General features: G+C 44.9%; 1 protein-coding gene across 1 annotated transcript in view; it reads right to left on the reverse strand.

Moving 5' to 3' along the window:
- Window positions 1-24,591, reverse strand: part of MOSPD2 (motile sperm domain containing 2) — a 476,198-nt gene that overhangs the window by 251,192 nt on the left and 200,415 nt on the right. Inside the window, exon 10 of the mRNA XM_069205003.1 lies at window positions 4,326-4,438. Within this exon, the coding sequence (XP_069061104.1) occupies window positions 4,326-4,438 (113 nt within the window). The remainder of the gene's footprint in view (window positions 1-4,325; window positions 4,439-24,591) is intronic.

Below are 24,591 nucleotides of genomic sequence, written 5' to 3' on the forward strand. Positions count from 1 at the left end.
TAAGCTTTGCTCTGATAAAGATCTGCATAATATTTGCAGAATTCCTGATTAATATCTGCTTGCCGGTAGATTGGTTGAGCCAGGGGCGTGTGTAGTTCCACGATCACCGGGCCCCTCCTGGCCGTGTTGGCCAGCCATGCCAGGAGTGTGCCCGCGCAATCACCCTCTGCATGGTTTTGGGCCATGTACTGCTTATAATCATAACATCATACGCTCTCCTTATCTTATGCCATCTTCTCCTTGGCTTCAGGCAGTTCAGTCTGAATATGCAGTTCGTTTTGGGCATCGCCTCTCAAGACCCCCCAGCGCAGCTTCTGCTTGCATTTACAAGCACTTGTTGAATCCCTACTGCAGCTGAGATACAATGCCCCCGAATCACTGCTTTAAGAGTCTCCCATTTAACCAGCTCTGAGTCCACCCGCCCCTAGTTCTCTGCGAAGTACTGTTGTATGGCAATGCCGATAATGTCCCAGAAGACCTTGTCCTCTAGGAGCTCTGGCTTCAGCTTCCATGGGGGTACAGGGGCGGGAAGGAATGACCCAGGAGTTGCGGGTTGTGCTCCAATATAGTTCTGGTTAGGTACTCTGACATCAGGACCGACTTGTGTATGTCTGTTGAGGTCAGAATAGAATCTAGTCTGACATGTAGGTCATGTAGTGCGGAAAATAATTAATAATCTTGCGCATTCAGTGATGGGTTCTCCATGAGTGAATATGGCCCTATTCGCACTGCCAAGCTAAGATGGCTTTAGCATTTCGGGGGAACTGGTGATTCCCATAATGGGGGATGCAACCTGTCTAAATTTCTGTCCGCAATACAATTAAAATCCCCTCCCAATGTGACCGACCCCATTAAGTGTGCTGTTATGTGATTGGATATGAAAGCCAGGAAACTTGTTTGATCACTATTAGGGCCAGGTTCCTATTGTGATCTCTTTCCTGTCCAATTTCCCAGTGATGATAATATAGTAGCCTAAAGTGTTGATAAAGGACTACGTCAGCTGGAATGGGACTCCGGACCTGATCCAGACAAGTGGCCCCCCCTTGCATAAGCAGAGTATTTAGTACAGTGAATTTGTCCCTCTCTATTTGTGTTTCAATGCAAGGTCCTCTTTTGCATCCAGGTGGGCCTCCTGGAGGAGAGCTATATCAATGCCTCGCCTTGTGAGTCGTGAAGCACTTTGTGACGTTTAATCAGAGAATTCATCCCCTTGATATTACATGTGAGGAATTTATACTCTATCGGACTGGCAATGATATGTAATCTGCTTGCTCATCCTGAGAAGCCCTCCTTTAAATTGGGCATATTGTGTAGTAAAACAGTAACTCTCAAACTCCCAGTCACCAGGGAAGTGGTATAACCCACTCATTCAAACTGTTAAACACCCACTGAACATACTTCTTTGTGGTATCCGGCTTAAAGAGCACATATGAGCAGGGTGGCACTGCCACCAGTGATCTCTTATCACTCCCTTGTCACCCCATCTATGTTCTAAAAATATTTCTCGATATGTTAGGGACGCAAATTATTATTACAACTCCTAGATGTATGTCTACGGGTGCAGATTTATCAGGGGCGCTGAGAATGGAGAGGGGGTGGGACTTATATTGCCTCTTCTCAAGGCCATCACAGCTTCCAGTGCCCACCCAGTCTCCCTCTCCACCTCAGCATCTGACATGGCTTCCTGCCGTGAGCTCTTGGTTGAATGTTTCCGCCCACAGCGTTGCAGTGGTCGTTTCACCTCTCAGCCGCTTGGTCCCGTCTGTGGGTGGGCCTTCACCCAGTCCCACACTTTTCGGGGGGGGGGGGGTATGGAAAAACTGCACTCCTTGCGGTGTAACCACTCATAGTTTTGCTGGAAATAGCATTGCATACTGCAGGTCTTGGGCTCATAATTGTTTCTTGGCCCCCAGAAATTAAGTGCAGCGTTTTTTTCTTTGACCTTTTTGGTGTAGTCTGGAAATATCATGACTTTATTATTGTTTATTTGAATGTCTCCCCTTTGCCTAGCTTGTGCCAATATGCGGTCACGGTCACCACAATATAAAAGTCTGGCTACCATCAGGCGTGGAGGTGTTCCGGGTGGTGGCGGTCTGGCTGGCACTCTGTGAGCCCGCTCAAGGGCATACAATGAGGAAAGTCCAGTAGGCGCCACAGTCTCTTTTAACCAGTTCTCCAAAAATGCCACCATCCGTTGGCCCTCGACTTTCTTCAGGAGTCCAATAAGTCTAATATTATTTCTTTGAGATCGGTTTTCACTGTCTTACGCCCTAGTCTTCAGTGAGTGGACATTAGTTTCCAGAGTGGTTAGTTGTACTTGCAGTCTAGTTAGGTCTGGAGATATTTCAGCGGCCACTCTTTCACTTGTAGTAACTCGTTCTGCCAATCGTCTGATCATCTCTGGGCAGGCCAAGATCAGCTCCCATTGAGTTTATTTTAATTTCAAGGGCCTTTCGTTTGGCCTTGATGGCCTGCATAATGTCTTGCAGAGTGGGTCCCACCTCCTGCAAGGGAGATGATCTCCCCGCACTCTTATTCTTCCCCTCCATATGTCCTGAGGCGTTGCTTTGCAGTTTGGTAACTGGGTCTCTTTTTCAGGCCGCCTTCCCCATAGGCAGCGCCACCAGTTGCACCAGCTAAGCCCAATGCTACAGGTGAGGGGCACAGCTGGGGGCCCTGCTCTCCCGAGATACACAGATACAGTGCCTGGGGTGAGAAAGAGGTCCCCTGGGACCTTCAAGCGGCTGCCAAGCTAGGGATCTTCAGGGCATCAATGCATAACGGTAGGTAATATCTCCCTGCTGGCCCACCTGCATGGCGCATGGTCCCTCCGTTCGCTCTGTGCTGAACTGCCAGCGCACCCCGCTGCCTCCTGTTTCTAGCTCGGTTGTTTATTGCGGTCAGCCACATACAGGAAGCCCAGCAGGCACCGGTCCAGACTCCCAGGAGGGTCGCTTCAAGGCCCTGCTCAGGCCCACGCTGCTCTGGAAGAAGGCCGCCCTGTCGATTTCCCCGGGCCTCTCAGGGGGTCGGGGACGCGCAGGTGGGCTCCGCCCCAAGCCCTCTCTGCTACTGTCCTCTCCTACCATGGGGGGAGAGAGTCCCGCCCTCCAGAGACTCCCCAGCCAGCTATCAGGGCCAGCACTCGGGCCGGGGCTTCACCCCTCAGGCCGCGGAAGCACTTCTTCACGGGTCGCACCCAGTGTTCAGCCACAGGCCAGCCCATCTCAGACGCTGCCCTGTATTGCCCCTGGGTCCCGGTCACCAGCGTTGGTGACTCAGTCAAGCTCATCTCGACCACGGGTCCCCTGGGCCCACACCCTCTGGTGTGGGCCCAGGGGCTCAGCTAGCCGCAGGTGCCATTTTGGACGAAGTGTGGGGATGAGACACTCAGTTTCTTTCCCTGATGCAGGCGATGGTTGGAGTGCTCATGTCCTCTCGTTCTGCCTTCAGTCAAGTGCTCCAAAGTAAAAGGGACACTTTTGGGCTTCACTACGCCCCCCCCCCAAAGTGCAGGATGATTGTAGATGTGGGATCGGCAGGCAGGAGCTCAAGGAGCCAAGTCTGTTAGTGGCGGCTTCCGGCCATGCCCCCCTGCCCTAAAGTTTGTTGTTACGGTATTTACCAGTTTTTTATTTGTATGTATATCTTATTGCTTGAATAACTTCTTGCTTATCTTTACATATTTTTTACCTTGCACATGGTACAAAGTGCATCTGTGAATCTATCTACGATAGCTGTACGACCTTGCTAACCATGTTAATACTGGTTGTGAAGGTTTCTGTACATTGTGCATTGTCTGGTTTTATTGTTTTCATAATTTTAGCTTTGTTTTACTTGAATGTTTGATATTTGTGCAACTTGTCCCTCTTTGTGTATTTTTATGGTTATCTTAACCATATAAAGTTATTATGGAAGTGTGAAGTTAAGAGGACGTCATCCTAGGCTAAAAGGAGAGCAGATAAATGGTCAGTTAGGCCAGAGCACCACTGTGAATGGTTCTTACAATGGAGTGTTTAAGATGGATGCCAAGGTTTCATAAATCTTGATATGAAGCTTAATGATTACAAAATTTAAGTTGATTTCGAAGTTTTGACGAGTAACACAAATAGGAAATTATGCTTCTCTAAGGCAGTAGGAGATTGGGTAGTGTGAAAATCATGATAAATTGTAAAACAAATACAGTTAAGTACTTTACTTTGGAATACAATATATTGGGAACATTCAGTGTGCAATGGCTCTCATCAAAACATATGTGCATTTGTCTACATTCTACAAAGTAAACTAATAAGAGGATGAACACTTTAAAGTTAGCTCTATGTCACCTGATATGAAGCAGCGAGCCTTTGAATGTGGTCAATGCTTTTTTGGAATGTTTAGATTTTGAATCTGCTTTTTCACACTCTTCATGTTTAGAAAGTTCGTCTGTACAATTCACCTATTTGAAAAGATTGAGTGGCACATTAATAGGAGAAAATAAAACACATAAAAGTATTGCAAGTACTTCAATCTTTCAAACTGACCTCCGTTTTATTGTGTATGAAAATAGGAAAACATCTACAAGCTTATGTTTAGTTACTGTTTTACTTGTAGTTGCTTCTGTTAAAAGTACAGCATCACATTAGTTCATTTTAATAACATTTTATTTTCTTCAAAACATATCTACACACTGTGGATTCCCATGCTTTAAAAAAGTAATTAAAAAAACAAGTGAAAGCATTTGGAAATAAAGGAAGTAAAATTATAAACTTTGGGTAAAGTGGATCAGCAAATTTTAGATCAGTTGAGCTGTGGGCGATGGTATTCGAGCAGCAGAAATGGTACAGGAATTTTTGAAATCGAAGGGCCCCCATGACCGGAGGGGCTCCATCATGTACTTCCTAAAGACGCTATAATTATTCAATAAATTAACTGTGTTTGCTGTGCATGTAATTAAAGTATACAGAAAGTGATGCACTGATTGCTTCAATTAATCTCAGCCCCTCCTACTCAGGCTGCATCCCAGTCCATTCTGTTTCTGCACAACATGCCATCTCGGTTTGGACTCCGCTATATGGAAATCAGGCGCAGCCCGTCCTTTAGGGCGGAGGGGCTATACCCTCCCCCCCCACCTTTTGCCCCTCATGAAGAGTGTCAGTCAGGCTGAACAAAGGTCAGCCTGACGGACACTCTTTATGTTCAGGTCAGGCAGCCAGGAGCAGATATGAGTGATTTGCGCAGACTCCTGGCTGCTGGAGTTGAACTTTGCTGGGCTGAGAAGGTCATAGCTCTTATGGGCGTGACCTCCTCGGCTCAGCAATGGCGCTTTGAGTCCCTCCCCTGGGTGACGAGGAAAGTGTCTCCCATTGACTTCGCCCTGGGCGCTTCAGGTTTAAGCCCCGAAGCACCCAGGGCGAGTGTCAATCAGTGACACTTCGTCACAGTGGGTGGGGTCAGAAGTTTCACTGACCCCATCCCACTCTGTGACAAGGCTGGAACTGCTGCCTTCCCACATTGGCTGACCGCAGTCTCAACCCTCCTGGGACCTCCGAGGCTGAAGGTAAGTGTGTGTGTGTGTGATCTTTTAAAATTAATGTTTTGGTGCATGCGTGCATGTTTGAATGTTGTGTGTTGTTAATGGATGTGCATGCGTGTGTGTGTGTGTGTGTGTGTGTGTGTGAGATCTTTTAAAATTAATGTTTGGTGCCTGCATGTGTGCATGTTTGAATGTTATGAGTGTTGTTAATGGATGTGTGTGCGTGTGTGTGTGAAAGAATGAGTGTGTGTGCTTCCTGCCCGCCCGCCGCCACCCTCCTAAAGCTGCCGGCCGCCACTGATGGAAATCAGTCTTGACCATGCTTCAAATGAAATAGTTCAGTCCAAAATGCTAGGTCAGGTCCTCACTGAACCAGAACACAAGCAACCTAAGTTCGGTTTTGCCATGACTGGGGCTCATCAGTCAGGTACAGCTTGGTTCCATTGGCAATGACATCCTAATGTATTTGAGGATTCAGCCTTCAAGGGCTCAATTTGTGGGAGATAATTATGAAGAATGTACTGGCACAACTTCTGATGCAATAAATGAAAGAGAATCCTCGGATAGAAATTTGTAGCAGTTTTCTTGAAGTGTTCTAGAACTTGAGTCCAGCAACAGAGACAGAACTGCAAAACAAGCACCAGAAAGGAAACTTAAAACAAGCAATGGCAACTTTGTTCTTCGTTGTGGGAGTGTGACCGGAGGGGAGAAACTACACTGCCCACACAAACCACAACCCGATTGAGGCTCCGGCCCCATTTTAATTTAAGGGGCCCAGTCTCCTGCTGCACAAGATACTGTTTTTTGCTTTTGAGGCAGACTGTAGGGGACAAACTACAAAGCCCACACTACATCACAAACTCAGTGAGGCTCCATCAGTACCTAAGAATCCCTGGCTTCTGCTACACAGGAATATATCATGCACAGTGTGAGGCTGGCCAGAGGGGGGAAACTACACAGTCAACATTACCCTGCGAGCTGAGGGAGACTCCAGTGCTACTTGAGGTGCCGTGCCCCGTGCCCCATCAGTTCCCATACGAGATCCAGCTGAGCCGCCCTGCCTCGGCAGTGTGTTTTTTTGTTTTTTTGCAATAAGTTACACCCTCAAGCGGGATACAATGGCCAAAAGGAAAGAATATGCACTGAGCATTAAGGACAGCCCATTAACTTCTTTCATTGGTTCTATTTTTTTTTTTTTTTTTAGCAAATGCCATGGGGGCTATTAATCATGAAATTTATATAGGTGAAGAAAGGCCAGGTGCGACGAGGACATCAATAGTTGGATATGTGCACAGTGAACTGTATAATGATTTGTTGTCTGAATTAGTTACACCCGAGTTTGATGCTATGGCCAAGCCAGGCCTAATTGGGAATAGTCAGAAGAGGAGGTGGAGTGTCACCTCTGTTCATGATGATTTATCTAAGATGACTCACATGACTGAAACCGACATGAAAGTTATTGAAATAACGGCATCTCCTCTAGTCAAGAAAATAAAGGGTATCTTTGGACTTTATGCAAGAAATTCAGTCTTGACACAAATAGTAATTTTATTTCTTCTAGAATCAGTAGTTGGAGGTTACAAAGGACTTCATATTTCTTAGAGCCCATCTTGGCAGATTGGAGAACTCAATGACCAAGTTTTTTTATTTAGCATCAGTGTCCAGGAGTTCAATAGTGAGGTGATCACTGTTGGAATTTTCCCTTATGCAGGGTCATCCCCAGTCTTTTTGCCTCCTGCCTCCTATTTTTTCCTGACCTGTTGCTGTTGACTTTTGAACTCTGAGCACTTTACCACAGCTAACCAGTGGTAAAGTGAATATGCTCTCCGTGTAAATTGTATTGTTGATTGGTTTATCCATGATTGGCATATTTGATTTACTAGTAGGACCTTAGTAAGGTACACTAGAGGTGCCCAGGGCCTGTAAATCAAATGCTACCAGTGGGCCTGCAGTACTGGTTGTGCCGCCCACAAAAGTAGCTCTGTAAATATGGCTCAGACCTCCCACTGCAGTGTCTGTGTGTGCAGTTTTAAACTGCCAATTTGACTTGGCAAGTTTACCCACTTGCCAGGCCTAAATCTTCCCTTTTCGTACATGTAAGGCTCCCTTAAGGTAGGCCCTAGGTAGCCCCATGGTCAGGGTGCAGTGTATGTTTAAGGTAGGACATATACTAATGTGTTTTATATGTCCTAACAGTGAAATACTGCTAAATTCTGTTTTCACTGTTGCAAGGCCTATCCCTCTCATAGGTTAACACGGGGCTATCATTAAATATGATTAAAGTGTAGATTCCCTTTGGGAGCAGATAGATATATGGAGTTTGGGGTCTCTGCGCTCACAATTTAAAAAAAAGACGTCTTTTAGTAAAGTTGATTTTAAGATTGTGTTTTTGAAAAGGCCACTTTTAGAAAGTGGGCATTTTCTTGCTTAAACCATTTCTGTGACTTTGCCTGTTTGTGGATTCCCTGTTTGGGTCAGTTTGACAGTTGGGCTGGTGGCACCTCTCTATAGACAGTGACACAGTGGGAGCTGGGGTATAGCCTGCATATCCTGATGAGCCATCTGTGCTAGGAGGGAGGGGAGTAGTGGTCACTCAAACCTTAAAGGGCTGTGCCTGCCCTCACACAATGCAGTCTCCAACCCCCTGGTGTGTGTCTGGGGCCTGGCCTCGGCAAAGCAGGATTTCACAAACAAGAAAGACTTTTCTTTGAGGTAAGCCTTCTTCAAAGGGCAAAATGGGTATAAGAAGGACACCCAAAACCACAGACTTTAGAACACTTCTGGAAACCAAGAGGAACCTCTGCCTGGAGAAGAGCTGAGGAGCTGAGGGAGAAGAGCTGCCCTGCCTGTGACTCTGCTTTGTGGAGCTATCCTGCAGTTGCTGCTTCGGCCTGTGCTAGAGGACAAAGACTGGACTTTGTGTGCCTTCCTTCCTGTGAAGAACTCTCCAAGGGTTTGATTTAGATCTTGCCTACTGTTGTTTGAGGTCTTAGGGACAGCAAAGACTTCTCTCTGCCGGCACCTGGAGCCTCTGCTGAGTCTCCTACCCTGCCAAGTGGTGCCCATACAGTTCCTGGGAGACTGAAAGGAGAAGCTGGTAGGACAAGAGTTGGAAATCCATGCACCGACCGCCATGCAGGAAAAGGATTGATGCAACTCCGATCTGCGGCTAAAAAAATCGACAAGCCGTCAGCTTTGCGGCTGAAAATGGATGCTCGCCTGCAACACGACCTGAAGATCGACGCCCGTGGCTGGAGAAACAATGCCCAGCATCGCTGACGGACGCAGGTGAGATCGCAACCCGCGCTGCGTGGTTTTCAGATCATTGTGCGGCAGGATTTCCGACTCAAACATCGTTGGGCGTGCAAAAACAACGCAAGGCCTGCCCGGACCCGAGAGTGCGATTCAAATCGACGCATTGCTCTCCTGAGGAGAGAAGAAATGACGCACGCCAAATTGACTGAAGGAGAAACGACGTATGGTCTCGCTTGTGAGAGATAGAGATGCATCGCAAACCCTTTTTGACGCACTCGCCCATGCAAGGTTATTTTTGACGCACCCAGGTATATTTCCACGCTAACTGCATTAGCGTTGTGTTTAAAATTACATGAAGGCTCTTTTTGGTTTTTAATTGATAACTTGACTTGTGTATTGTGGAATTTTGTCGTTTTGGTCTAGTTTTGTTTAGATAAATATTTCCTATTTTTCTAAACCTGTATTGTGTCATTGTGTAGTGTTCTCATTAAGTTACTGTGTGTGTTGGTACAAATACTTTACACCTAGCACTCTGAAGTTAAGCCTGCCTGCTCATGCCAAGCTACCAAGGAGGTGAACAGGGGTTAGCTGAGAGTAATTCTCTTTTACCCTGACTAGAGTGAGGGTCCTTGCTTGGACAGGGGTAACCTGACTGCCAACCAAAGACCCCATTTCTAACAATCACTAGTACGTCTCTCAAATGGATATGCAATGAACCAGCTGGCTGCAGGGGGGTTCTTTGTGACAATGTGCCTCTTAGATTACATGCCTGGGGATTCTGCCAGTCTGAATGGGGTGACTCAATTGTTCTTCAGAATCCACCCAGTTCGTTGTCCTGTTACAGCGAGTTTTCTTTGCTACCCGAACCTGCCTCCAGAAGCTACTGAATGCTCACTGTGGTTCCCCCCATTCGGTCTAAAGAAAGCCGAAGCCTACAATAAACTAACTGATAAGTCTGTAAATTGACAAATGAAGGATTTGCTCAGCTGAGCCCATAGCATGATGGAATCATAATGGTGCACAGAGGGTCATGGAGTGGGAATGGATGGCAACTGTGGCTGTGTGGTATTACATTTTAGGTGTCCCAATGTTGTAGGTTCGATGCTAAGGCGACTCAACTCACTACTTCTGCCATACAAATTGATTAAGGCAGTATCCTTGTTTTTTATCATTCGTCTCAAAGTCAGTTATTGGAGGCCCTTGTTTCAGGTCATGAAAAATGTGACAATTTTTTTTTAACAATGTATCACTAGCCAACTTAACCAATATTGAGTGACATAATGTTAGCAACTAAGGTATGTTTCCAACTGCCACATTTTGAAGAACGCATAATGGCACCTCTGACCTTAGGTAATTCCCCTCTCTTTTTTCAACTGCATTCATACAACGCTTTTATTAAGACAGTCCCTGCTACTATTATTTAAATATAGGCTGTCAGGGAGGTTTGCTTTATCCACTTTACCAGCATCTTCTACAGTTACTATGTTAAATTAGCCTCGTGGAATATTGCTGGGATAAGTAGTAAGTTAAATAATAGTATTATCCGGGGGGATGAAATGATTTGCTTTCAGGAAACGCACACTGCCGCCACCTCCACTTATTACATCAACGAATTTACATATTTTCATACTCCAGCTAATCCTCCTAATTTAGGAAGAGGAAAGGTGGGACTGCTGACTCTAGTCTCTATTGCATTTGAGGGGAAAACTAAATATATAGACCTTTAAAAAAACATTTAAAAAAAACAAACAAAAAAAAAAAAAATGCACTTCCAACTTTTTCGGATTCAGGGCAAAAAAATATCACCTCCGGTTCATTAATTTCTACAACAATAACTATGATGCAAACTAACATTGAGATTGTAATCATCACTGACTAGGGCCCTTGAGCCCTTTTTAGATAGTAATCCTTTTGATGTTCTCCTCATTGGGAAGGCTACTTTAACACCCATGTGTTATTCTCTTCCTGCTGCATCCTGTGGACATGGTGAGGTGTTGACTATCTTTTACCCACTAATAATGATAGAGATGCTCTTATTGTATTATTTGGTAAACATAATATGATGTTAACTCCGACATGGCTACTCCTCAGGTTGCACAAAAGTCCATTTTCAGTGGTCGGGGCTGTCACTGTGCGATTTACTATATTTTGTACACAGATGGCCTTAGCAGTACCATTTCCAATTACATGATACATGAAAAATCTTTCAGCGTTCACAACTTCTTTTCAATCTATGTTGTGGCAATAGCTCGCTAGTAGAACTAGTTCTCTCTACTGCACTGACTGTGGATAAAAAGAAAGGGATCCAGCTGAACTAGAGCCTGGTGAATAAGACTACTTTGCTAACTAAGCCTGTCTCAGCCAACAGTGCTGTCCTAATGTCTTGGTTAGACTGTAATGTAGGAAAAGAGGGCATGGTCAGCTCTTACAGGCCACTATGTAGAGCATTTGAGGATTTTAAGACTGTTCCTTTATGGCATGCTTAGAAGAAAGTCATCAAATGGTTTGACTATCATTGCTCCCAGAACCAGAGTAACCTCTGGTCTATGCTGAAATCAGTTCCTAAGGACATGACTGCTATATGCCAGCACAGACTCATCTAACAACAGTTCTCATACAAAAAAAAGGAGATCAGAGACAATGCGTGGGAGCCGCGGCTATTTGTTGCTGTCCTCTTGGTAAGGCACTTGGCTTTAATAGGGACCTGGTTGATTTACTTAGAGATAACTTGCCCCCTGTGAATACTGCTTGTTACAAATGTACTGAAAAGTGAATTCAGTCCACAGAAGTCATTGTCACACTTGGGTGATGTCTCCATTTTTAAGAAGGGAGACAACGGTGACCCCAAGTGTTATTGTTCCACTTTACTCATTGACTTCATTGTAAATGTTGCTGGGAGAATTCTTTTGGATTGTCTGGACTCTTAGGTCGAGGAAAATAAAAAACGTTCTAACCTATATGTTTTTGTGCCATGCTTGGCACTATTGAGCAATGTCTTAATTTGTACCTTCTAGTAATTAAATACACTACAGCAAAGCTGGGCAATTTTTATCTAGCTTCTATGGAACTGAGTTCAGCTTTTGATCACGTAATCACAGCTCTGGACTATTATGATCCAATTGGGGGTAGATAAGCCTATTGTGGACTTATCAAGGCAACTACACTGAAAGGTCACTGCTTGCATCCGATATGGCTGCAAAAGTGAAGACCACACAGCCTTTGCGGCTAGAGAGGGAAGTGCAACAGGGCTGTGCACTCTCACCATTAGAGTATACACTTTACATCAACGGACTGGAGAAGCACGTGTTAGATCTAGGTCCTGATCTCGCCCTTCAAGTGCCACAATAGATTCCAGTGCTGCTATACGCAGATGACGGGCTTCTGCTGACCAGGTCTCCTGTCATTCTCCAGAAACTATTGGATTGGTGTGCCTCTTTTATGACCCAGTTGGATTTAACTAATAATGACAGCAAGACCCATGTTATGGTGTTTGGGTTTGCTCGCTCCAGGTTGAGGGCATATATAGTTAACACCTTTAGAGATGGGGCAACTTCATCTGCTGTCTGGTCGACTCCTTCCTCTGCTTCCCTGCACAAAATGGGTTCGTTACTGGCACAACATTCTACCCCACTAACCCAATGCATTAGCAGCGGTGATAGATCTGGAAAAGTAGATGTATACACTTAGCTGCAAATTAAAACTGATAGGCTTTGGACAGACATTTTCCAAAGTTGGCCTACTTGCTATACAATGCTCGAGTCAAACTTATAGAATAGAATATTTACCACACAATGTTTATGAACCCCAGAAAACTGAGCAAGATTTATCCAGGTCTGGAAGAATCTTGGCTCAGAAATAATACCCTAGCAGCAGGGTGTTTCCATGTGCATGGGTCCTGCCAGGCGTTGTTAGCCTATCAGGATGCCATCATACAACAACTAACTTGGGCGGCCAGAAGATTGAACTGGAGGTATGCCTGCTAGGTTTGTTCCCTTGCCAAAATAAAGCAAAGGAGAGCTGCAGATTCTTGAATCTCGATTTGGTGCTGGCGAAAAGACTAATAGTGATGATATGTAAATCCATGTCGCAATAGGGAGGATCTGAGGTTCCAAAGGTAGAGCTCGGTTGTGCTAAAATGGACCAACCTTATGAGTACATGTTTACACCTCTGCTGAGAAAATTTGATTTGTGTTTGGAGTTTGGTCTGCAATGTGATACAAAATACATGTCAACTGAAGATCATAATAGAAGCTACATTCTTTTAAATGGGGAGTTCTCTGAAGAAACATGTTTGAACGAAAGCCTCTGAGACAAGGGTTTCAAAAGAATGAATGTGGCGAGTACCATCAATGCTTTTAACAAATAAATTATAAGTCTTGATGTGCAATTATCAGGTTATGTGAGGCCCAAAGGATGAGGGTCCTTGTGCAAAAAAACAAAAAAACAAGTTGCAGGACAAAATTCAAAGTCAAAACCATAAAGGTTTATTCAAAACATAAGAATCATTACAGGAGTCACAAAGTGGTTGGTTAGTCACAGTCAAATCATCATCAATAATGGATCAAAAAAATAGTAAACTGCAAGAAGACATAGCATAAAGGAAAAAAACAGAAACAAAATACAGTTCAACAAAGAACTAGCATAAATCTACTTAGTCCGTAAGACAAGGGAGAATCTAAATATAAATCTGCAAGAGAAGCCTGCCTCCGAGGAAAGAGCCAAAAGGTCTAAGAGTAAAACAGCAGACATTCTCGAGATTGGTCTGATTGAAAGGCATGAAAAGCCAAGAATTAAGTCAGAAAACAGTCCAACTGAGACTGCTAGGTTGAAAGGTAAAGAACGGTCTGGCACACATCCCAGAAAGGGCAAGTTTACATGTTGCAGACAGTGACAAATCACACACTCAACATGGTGTGAACAAAGTTACATGGCATGAACCAACCAACATTGTAAAAAGTGGGCTACATAAAATATAACATTTTTAGAAAACATCTACATTATGAATTATTGAACATTCTTTACCCTACAAACAAGGGAAATGACATTGCATTATTGAAGCAAATAAAATGCAGTAAGCCATTTAGGACACATACTAAGCACAGTTGTGGCCTGCGCAGCAGCTGTGCAAATGCTAATTGTACGACACATCTCCTGATACATGGCATTCTTTAAGAGGAACAAATTAATACATTTTAATTACAATTTCTACAGCTCCATGAAAATGAAATCCATTTAATTTATTTTTCTGACAAGGAAATACGCCAGCTATACAGAAAATCTAAGGTCACTCAAGAAAATAAAAGCAACACTTTCTTCAGCAGCTTTAAAATGATGTCAGTGTAAGCAGGCTGAGACCCAGTAATGTCACTCTGCAGCCTAGCTGTGCTAACCGAAACAAAGCTAAATAAACACTATTTCTAATAAATAAATATGCTTTCTGATTGATATTGATTCTATCTGTGAGGCCTGCACCCTGCAAAGTGTAACAAGTATATTTGCAGCCAACACAAAAGACTTATATGAAAAAAGGGATTATTAGTCACTGAACGTAGACCCATGAAAACACAAAATTGATTTAAGGATCTGACTAGTGAAACACATGTTTAGAAATAAATATTGAATGCCATGATCAAACCAAGGCACCTATTGCACAATGGCAGTGAACATGATTATCACTACCCAAATGTCATGTAAATGACAAATGTATAAGCATTAACATAAAATAATATATGAATGAAATGTTTCATAAACAAGCATTTCACGACACACATGCTTAGTAAAACGAATGCTGTAGTGGGAAGTCAAGAATTTATTTGAAGAGCTTATGAGTTCCAATGTTTTCTGATTTTTTATTCACAACTTTGGTGCATTACCTTCACATGTCAGAGTTTTATCTAATAAAATATCTTTTAACATACTGTATTGCATATTTTTTAGTAGTCATACAGTTTCACCATATTATTCCTATTTCACTACCACAAAACTGAACAACATACATTAGATTAAGCAACAAAATATCTATCCACCTAGCTAAAAGCAAAGCTATACAAGGATGATTGGGACCTGTGATAGATTAAGTGACATACAAGAGAGCAAGGATTGTTACGGTTATGGTAAAGTGTACGTTCAAGTAGAAATAGAGTTAAGAGTGGTCACATTTCATTCTCTCATGTCAGAGTTAGGTATAACCATTACTCATACAATTACCAGTGGTTTAGCAAAATTTAAACTACCTCTATACTCTTGAAACTTCCAAATTTGCCTCCCGTTCCTTGTATCCCCAAAAGTTTCCCCCATTCACCAGCTCTAGTACAGTCACCTCTCACCACTATCATCTTTATGCTCATGCTCATGACCCCATCCATCAAATCATGGTGTGCCAATTACTTTCCTTGCTTTTTCATACATCTGTGTCCTGCTTTCAAAATACATAAAAGTAAAACATGCACTGGATCACACCAACTAAAGGATGACAACACAAGCTAGTGGCTAGTCCTTGTGAAAGTTTTATTCCTGATTAAAGTACTATATTATTTACATTACAAAGATCTTTCAGCTGTAATGTTTGGTTCGTAATTGTGCACCTGTAAGCAAATTCATCTACATTAATGATATCAGCTCTTTGGCTTCATTCTCCCAAAATGGTATGCTATGAAGAACTAGAGAAGAGCAACATAAAAAAGAAGAGATTATGGGGGTGATTCCGACCCTGGCGGTCATGGACCGCCAGGGCCGGGGTTGGAGGATGCACCGCCAACAGGCTGGCGGTGCATCAAGGGCAATTCTGACCGCGGCGGTAAAGCTGCGGTCAGATAAGGGAAACCGGCGGTTTCCCGCCGGTTTTCCCCTGCCCCTGTGAATCCTCCACAGCGGCGCTGCAAGCAGCGCCGCCATGGGGATTCCGACCCCCTTCCCGCCAGCCTGGTTCTGGCGGTTTTCACCGCCAGAACCAGGCTGGAGGGAACGGGTGTCGTGGGGCCCCTGGGGGCCCCTGCAGTGCCCATGCCAGTGGCATGGGCACTGCAGGGGCCCCCTAACAGGGCCCCACATTGATTTTCAGTGTCTGCCTAGCAGACACTGAAAATCGCGACGGGTGCAACTGCACCCGTCGCACACCAGCAACTCCGCCGGCTCCATTCGGAGCCGGCTTCCTCGTTGCTGGTGCTTTCCCGCTGGGCGGGCAGGCGGCCTTTTGGCGGTCGCCCGCCAGCCCAGCGGGAAAGTCAGAATGACCGCCTACCGGTCTTCTGGTGGTTCCCGCCAGGCGGGCGGCTTCCGCCGCCGGCGGGGGTCAGAATGACCCCCTATGTTTTAAGTTCCTTGACCGCCCTCTCAACCCCACAAATTTGACTAACCTGGGAATTCCCAAAGGAAGATCTAGGGACGAAAATTAAATTTAAAAAAGCTGAATAGAAAAATACTAAATTTCATACACATGTGGTAATGAGCTATCTGGGCCTAAAAAAAATGATTTATTTCTCTGGAGCTGTTTTTAGGTTTGAAGCAAATATGTGATGGCCGTTGACCCTAGTTAGATTACGTATATATCTGTTAAATCTTCACTATTAAACTCATTTTTTTTTTTTTTTTTTTAAAGAGGAAGCTTTTTTGATTAGATAATATTTTCCCAATGTTCGCAAATATTATAGAAATTACAGAGTTTCATTGCCTAAAATCCCTTCCATTTCCCTAAAATCTGCTAGCCCTTTAGAACATGGCAGCTTCCTTTTCTTAGGGTAAAATCGAGAAATTGTGTTGTTGGTTGACTGGGGTGTGAGCCCTGGTCAAGCAACAGCCAAAATTCCTAGCAGATTGAACCACAAAAAAAATTACTAAATTAACCTGTGCTTAATCCTTAGTAGTTTGGCACAAAAAGCAGTCAGGCCTAACTTGGAGGCAATGTGTTAAGTATTTTTGCAGCACTCAAACAGTAACAAAGTGAAAACACAAGACAAAATTCCACAAGTATATACAAAACATGTAATAAGGCAACCTAATGTTATCCAATGGGATAGGTAGGCTTCACAGTAGTGAAAAATGAATTTAGGAGTTTTCACTATCAAGACATGTAAAACGTAAAATGTACGTGTCTAACCTTTTAATTAGAATCCACACTGCCCTATAGGCTACCTAAGGCCTACCTTAAAGGAACATATGTGCAATAAAAGGGAAGTTTAAGGTTTGGCAAGGGGATTATATTAGCAAGTGAATTGGCAGCGTAATACTGCATTCAGCTGCACTGGCAGGCCTCAGACATGTTTTAAGAGGCTACTTAAGTGGGTGGCACAAAAAACGCAGCAGGCCCACTAGAAGCATTTATTTTAAAAGCCCTGGTATATGTTCTACCACTCTAAAAGGGACTTATAAGTAAATTAAATATGCCTATCAGGTGTAAACTATTTGAACTATGTTTAGTGGACTAAGCACAAGCACTTTAGCATTCGTCAGCAGTAGTAAAGCACATAGAGTCCTAAGGCCAACAAAAACGAATTTCAGTAAAACAATTTAGGTAAGTAGGCAAAATGTTTGGCGGAAGACCACCCTAAGACTAACAGGTCTAACAGTTACTTATCTTTTGTAATAGTGTTTCTGGTAGAGATTCTATGTAGCCATAGATTCCTCACCTTTTTAATATTCCCCAGGCGTCACACTTAATTTGGAAACTTTCTAGCAGTACTCTAGCGTGCCAATAGGTGGCACCATGTGGCTCTGCGCCAGTGTTACTCTGCTAAAAAAGTGATGCCCAGGGAACTATATAGGCGACACCCATGAGCACTGCCATTAGTTGCTTTCTGACCTATCAAAACACTCAAAAGCGGAAACCAGTCTCCTGACTGCGAGTAACCAGCGTGAAGGTATTTATGTACATGGGACCTTTTTATTAAAAAGAGTGCAATTCTCAGAATGGGGAGGATGGGAGAGTTGGTGAGGATTCTGCGGGTAGAGACTCTTCTTGAAAAGGGGGGGCATGGCTAGGCACCAATCAAGTAAGTTGGTTGCGGCACTCCCGGATGAACTCCACCATCCAAGCGCCTCTCTAGCACAATAGCCTAAATTGGCCCAGTAGAACCCACAGTACTGCCCTACAACAGCAGGACAACGCAGTACTGAGCGCCTGTGACAACTTGTGTGGCAAAATTATGGTGAAAGACGACCAGACTGCATGACTGCCTTGCAAGATGGCGGCACAGCAGCTCAGATAAAAAGGGCAGAGAAGCACTTCGCTAGAGTTGAATGCCAAAGCGAGGCTGTGCATGCTGCGCGGTTAAGACCTGACCTCGAGCGGGGCCCCCTGCAGACAATCCACTAAGCGGCAGGCACTCTGGGCGGTGATGGAGCGTGAACAGGGGAGCTGAGGTCAGGTGGTGAGGGCCGGAACAGCAAGCGCTACCCAGGCACCACCTGAAGAGTGGGGGCGGGGGGAGAGGAGAGGGCCCTCACGGCTGTTGGTTTCCACAGACTTTGCTCACCCAGCACTGAGAGAGCAGTGGGGGCTCCCACTCTCCCCCCACACACTTGTTCCCTGGATTGTTTGGCCTCCAAAGGCCTTGCATTTACACGCCTAAACTTCACAAGATCCACATGCCTCATAGCTCAACCTTGAGGGGCGTAAACTACCTGGCTGGGACTCCCCATTGACAGGCAGAGTAATCATATACCGCACTGCCTATAACCTCGACGCGGACATCCAGGCGCTTCCACGTCTGCCGCCCAGAGGCGTTACTGTTCACCTGGAACCTGCTGAATCATCTACTGCATGCCCTCTCTACCCTCTTGCCCGGGCCACTCCTTGAAACCTCAGAATGGGCAAATATTCAGAGAAAATAAACACGATTGACACTGGTTATTCCAAAGAATCACCCCTTGGAGCTGCCAAACACTGACTGTGCCTATCCTTGCCTGGAGCAGCACCAAGACCTGTGGTGGCCAAGCTGTTACACTACTGCAACAGAGATCACATTCTGGCCCAAGCTCGTATCAAAGGTGGCATCATTGTAGAAAACCAGAGAGTGATGATTTCCCTCAACTTCACTCTAGAGGTGCAACAAAAGTGAGCCTCCTTCCTAGCTGCTAAAATAACGTCTTCACTCTATCGGTATACAATACGCAATTCTGTTCCCTGCCAAACTATAAGTAGCCCATGAGGAAAGGTGCAGTTCACCACCACTCCTGCTGCACTCTAGGAATAGATCAACAGTCTCCTGCACCCTGAGCGCCTACTGGTATGTCGAACAAAAGATCCCCTGGAAGGAAAACGCGCAAACGTACTGGGGCAGCCGACTTCGGTTCACAAGCCATGAGGGAGCACCGGAGGGTGGTGAAGGTGGTAGAAGCCATCCTCTGTAGTGGGAAACACTCCAGGGACACTGCGTCTTCATTACCATGCCGGACACATCGGACCACATAATTTGATTGACCTAGCTCTGTTATTGCTGAATCATACTGTAATTCTCTAACCATGTGTCTGTATGATATGCCTGATTCCCTACTGGGTGGTGTGATGTGAGGCTGGGAGGCGCAATGACTGGTGCATGCCCTCCAACAGCTAGTACACCTTTCTCATATGCAGCTATGGCAACCCCCTTAGTTTACAATTTTCTTAGCTGGGGCATGTGGGGCCTCAATAACCTAGCCAAATGTTACAAGATCCATCTGTATCTAAAGAGGAGGGGAGCTCACTCTGCACTATTACAAGAAACACACCTCACCGCAACTGAAAGGGAAGCCGTACGCAAGAGATGGCACAGCCAATTATATGCCACCTCATATTCGGTCTTTGCTGGGGAGTGCTGCTGTGGGTCAGCCCCGGGGTGCCCTTCCAGAAAACAAGTGAAATCATAGACCCTGACGGGAGGTATGTGGTGGTGTTGGGGAGACTAGCAGACTGCAATTTGATGGTGGTGGGGATTTATGTTTCAAACAGACCAGGGAGGGTTCTACGCCGAACTGTCTAGACTCCTAGCACCATCCATGACACACAACATTTTGCTAGGAGGCAACTATAACTGTGTTGCTGACCCGATACTAGATAGGTCCCACCCAGCAATTCCTGATTAACCAGTCTACCAGCTAGCTCGGGTTTTCAGGGGCTGCCAATAGAAATGGGGACTTGTGGATTCCTGGAGGCACATCCACCCAACTCTAGAGATTACTTGTTTTATTCCGGGATACATGACTTACATGTGTGTTTGGACACTTAATTGTGTTCCCCAGGAGTACAGGATGCAGTCCGGTACACAGAATGTCTGTGTTGGGCACCATGTGACTACAACTGGGAATTATTGTCCCTGGACTGGCTTAGGAAGCGCCCTTGTATCCCTTACTGGTGCCTGCTGGTGGAGGAGCATTAGAAGAACCGGTGTTCCAACACACCATTGGGGAGGCTATACAGGCTTACTTTTTAGATAACAAGGCTACTGCAACTTTCCCTTTCGATGAATGGGATGCCTTTAAGACTGTCATCAGGGGAAGTTGTATAGCGGAGAAAGTAGGGGTACTTTGCACTCTAATTAGGGACCTCAAACCACACAAGAGAGAACTCAGAGACTTGGAGGTCGCAAGGCCACGGAACCTGGATCTTAAGCAGCAGCTGCCTGACACACTGGAGGAGGTAGCAGTACTCACTGAGAAACTTCGCTGCTTTGACCAGCGGGGATATTTGTCTGGCGCTCACCCAGAGCGAGATAATGTGGGGTCCCTACTGGCCTGGTTGGCTAATCCCTCACCTAGGGGTGCCATCATTCTCAAAGCGGAATCAGAAAAGGGTGAGCGCCTCTATACCCAAGGGGCCTTAAACAGTAGATTAGAGGAATATTATATAGCATTGTATGCACCCCCACCGGCAATGAGTCCCCAACAAGTGAGTGATTTCCTAGACTCAGTGGCACTTCTGACAATTTTGCAAGCAGAAGCAGAGGTGTTTGGGGGAGATAACACGATTCAGAAGGTCAGGGCTGCGGTTAAGGCCCTGTCCAGGGATGGATGGATTACTGGTTGAGTTCTATACAACATGCATCAACAAACTAGCCCTTAAATTAATTGAACTATATGTGGGGGCCTGGGAATTGGGACATCTACCCACTACCACCAGTGAAGCCTTAGTGATCCCTCTGCGGAAAATGGGTCGTCCACCACAGGATGTGCGGGCATACCGCCCATTATCTATACTCAACATAGATTATAAAATCTTAAGCAGATTTCTTACCACTCAGCTTCTTCCTCGGATGCCAGCCCTGATCCATGCAGACCAGACCAGATTTATCCCTGGGCGCAAAATAGCCCACAACATCCAAAGGCTGCTCAGGATCCTAGATGCAGTTAATAGGTACACAATGCAGTGACTTTAGCAATAGATATTGAGAAGGCTTTTGATAGCCTTAGATGGGACTTTTTATATCTGGACCTGGTGATGGTCAAAATGGGCCTAGGATCCGGATTTATCAACTGGGCCAAACTTTTATACTCCACTCCTACAGTCAGAGTGCAGAAGGGGAGGCACATTTTGGAGGCATATGAAGTGGTACGGGGAACCAGACAGGGTTGCCTACTCTCCCCACTATTGTTCGCCATTGCTGTCAAACCCCTGGCTAGCAGCATGCGACTGGGAGTAGCATGTTAGGGACTGGATGTACAGGGTATAGAGCACTACTCTATCCCCTATGACGAAGACATGCTATTACTACTGCGAGATGCAGATACTGAGTTGCCTAAAGCAATTGCCCTTCTGGAACGCTTTGGCGGTGCTTCGGGCTGTGCAGTAACTGGCAAAAGTACAGCCTTTTTCCCCTCAGCAGAACAGTCTCTCAGCCCAGGGACCTGCTGGCCTCACCTGGGAAGGGACATGTCTAATATACCTTGGGGTCCGAATATACCACGATCCTACAGATCGGCTGGAAGGTAACACTAGGCACAGTGGAACAGGCTCTGAACTTAACTATCCTAGTGGGGAAGTATACGAAGACTAGAGAGGGTAATTTGCATCTGGCCTTCATAGACTTGTCCTCAGCATTTGACTGCGTCCTGCATGAAAAGTTATGGGACATCCTAACAAGCATGGGAGTTGAACCAACAATAGTCCATTTTATAAGAGAACTGTATACTGGGTGTGGAGCAAGTGTAAGGTACGGGATGAGAGGGGAATGCACTAAGTCTTTTGGTATATACAAAGGGGTGCGTCAAGGTTGTGTTTTAGCACCACTACTATTTTCATTATATATAAATAATCTAGAAAATGAATTAATAAACAAATGTAAAGATCTCCCACAAATAGGTAACCGCCCTGTCCCTGCACTTCTTTACGCAGACGATGCAGTACTCATGGCCAGGACACCGCTAGCCCTCCAGAAACTCCTAACCTCCTGTATAAATTACATGACAGCCCTGGGCCTCACAGTTAACCGTTCGAAAACGTTCATAATGAACTGTGGCAGGAAACTGACTAAGCCCTATAAAACTACTATTCAAGAGGACAAAGTGAAGACAGCTCCCACCTTCTCATATTTGGGCATAATGTTTGACAAACAGGCCACCTGGGCACACTGTGTGAAAACAAAAAAAGACCAGATTATTAAAACAACGGCAGCCTTGAAGATTTTCTCCAAAAAGCTAGGGGGAATCTCCCCGTCAAACATGGTAAAAATCTACAAAGCCAAATGTATCCCGGCGGCTACCTATGGAGCATGCATTTGGGGGTACACGAACTGCCATGCGATACAGTTGGTGGAAAATGACTTTCTGAGATATCTACTAATGGCACCAAATAGCACGTCATCATATCTTAGCCATTCTGAACTTGGGGTCCACTTTGTAACTGATTTAATTAAGATACAGCCTTTATTATTGTGGCACAAAGTGTGGACCTCTGAGCATACCGGACTAAACCAGGCCATACTATCCGACTGTATGAATCTAACACACTCGTATAGAGTTCCCTGGCTAAAATATATCATGACCTTTTTCAAAAATATGGGCTGCGAAGCGTATTATCTAAACCCACAATTACTGGAAAAAATAACCAGGAGAGACTTGAAGGCTCTGACTTTGAAGTATTTGGATGAACAGAGATGGGAAGTTGAATCAAAAAAACCAACAGTAATGTCTAACCAACTAATTCTGTCGACGGACGCAGTCCAGCCCTACTTAGTAAGCGTGGTAAATCCCCGACATCGATTTGTTCTCACAAGATTCCGCTTAAATATCTTCCACCGGCTAGTAACTTTTCCGACTATGCGTGACTGGAGTACAGTCTTAAGAGCATGTCCATGCGATGCGAAAGCTCCCCAATCTACAATGCATGTGGTCCTCTTTTGTAAATTTTATGATATACCAAGAAAACGCTTTTTACTGCCTTTTTTAAGATTAACTAACATGCGCAAGTGTCGCGACGCTTATTTTAGCTTACAGATTTTATCCTCTATTGAAATATGTGGAATTTTCGCAAATTTTTTATGTACAGTACTCTCTGTAAGGAAGTCTATGGGTGTACTGAATTAACTTTACTTCTAAATCTGCAATTTCTGGCAAATTCCTTACTCCCCAAAAAAAAAAAAAAAAAAAAAAAAAACACCGTAATTGAACCCGTCTTTGCACTGATGTATATTTATCAAGTTTTATATATACCTGTTCTTGAATGAATTAAGGATGTGTCTTATAATCTTACTTATTTTATGTACAACCCTTCTTATATTTATTTATTATCAATGTGCTATTACTTGACACTTTTATGGCTCGTTGAAAGCCGAATAAAGTTTTGTTTGATTTTACAGCCTTTTTCCCCTCAGCAGAACAGTCTCTCAGCCCAGGGACCTGCTGGCCTCACCTGGGAAGGGACATGTGTAATATACCTTGGGGTCCGAATATACCACGATCCTACAGATCGGCTGGAAGGTAACACTAGGGTGACAACAAGAAGCTTAAGGGCCAATGTCGACTTCTAGAAGAGCCTAGCACTATCAGTGGCTGGTAGAATTGCAACTGCAAAGATGATAGCACTTCCAAGACTACTGTATTTGTTCTCCACATTTCCTACCATTATCCCTCGATGAGTCTTTAAGCAAGAGGATTCCTTACTGACCGGGCTCATATGGGGCTCAGACAGATGCAGAGTGGTGTTAACCAAACTACTGTGCTTTTAAAAAAATATATTTATTTATTTATTTATACGTTTAAATGAGCAACAACAAAGAGACTCCTCTACCAAAACCAACATTAATGCCAAAGGAACCCCATCTATACACTGCAGTAAAGCATCTCTAACTGCTCACAGGAAGAATGACGCCGGAAGAAGAGTCACCCACAGTTCGAGTGTACCAACTGTCTGCAATGTTACAAGCAAAACAGTCCTCAGTGAGCAAAAATTAGGGGCCACTAACAGGCGCTGTCGTCATTCGAGGAGCAAAGAGTAAATATAACCAACATAAGGATAGAAAGGCGGCCGGAACGGGCAAATCGGCACTGGCATACCTCCCATAAGCACAGCAACCCTCAGGGAAGGCGACACAAATCATACCCCAAATGCATGGCCAATTAGGTCTATCGCAAAAGCACTCAGCAAGCAATCTCCAAATAAGAGCGCAGGTGTGCCCAAATGTCTTGCGGTCTAGAGCCCTTAGGCGCCAACTCCCAAAAGGTCCCCAACTGTTCTTGACAAAAGGCAGCATCACGCAGCCAATCAGAGACCCAAGGGGGCCGGCCGCATCCCCAGCAGATCGCGACTCTACGCTTCGCCAAGAGCAGCAACATGCCCACCAGTTTCTCCTGAGCCAGCGGAGCAGCATCCACGCTACTCAACAGCGCCAACAGAGGAGAGGGAACCAACTCTA

Source organism: Pleurodeles waltl, chromosome 8 (assembly GCF_031143425.1).
Source record: "Pleurodeles waltl isolate 20211129_DDA chromosome 8, aPleWal1.hap1.20221129, whole genome shotgun sequence".
Taxonomy (NCBI): domain Eukaryota; kingdom Metazoa; phylum Chordata; class Amphibia; order Caudata; family Salamandridae; genus Pleurodeles; species Pleurodeles waltl.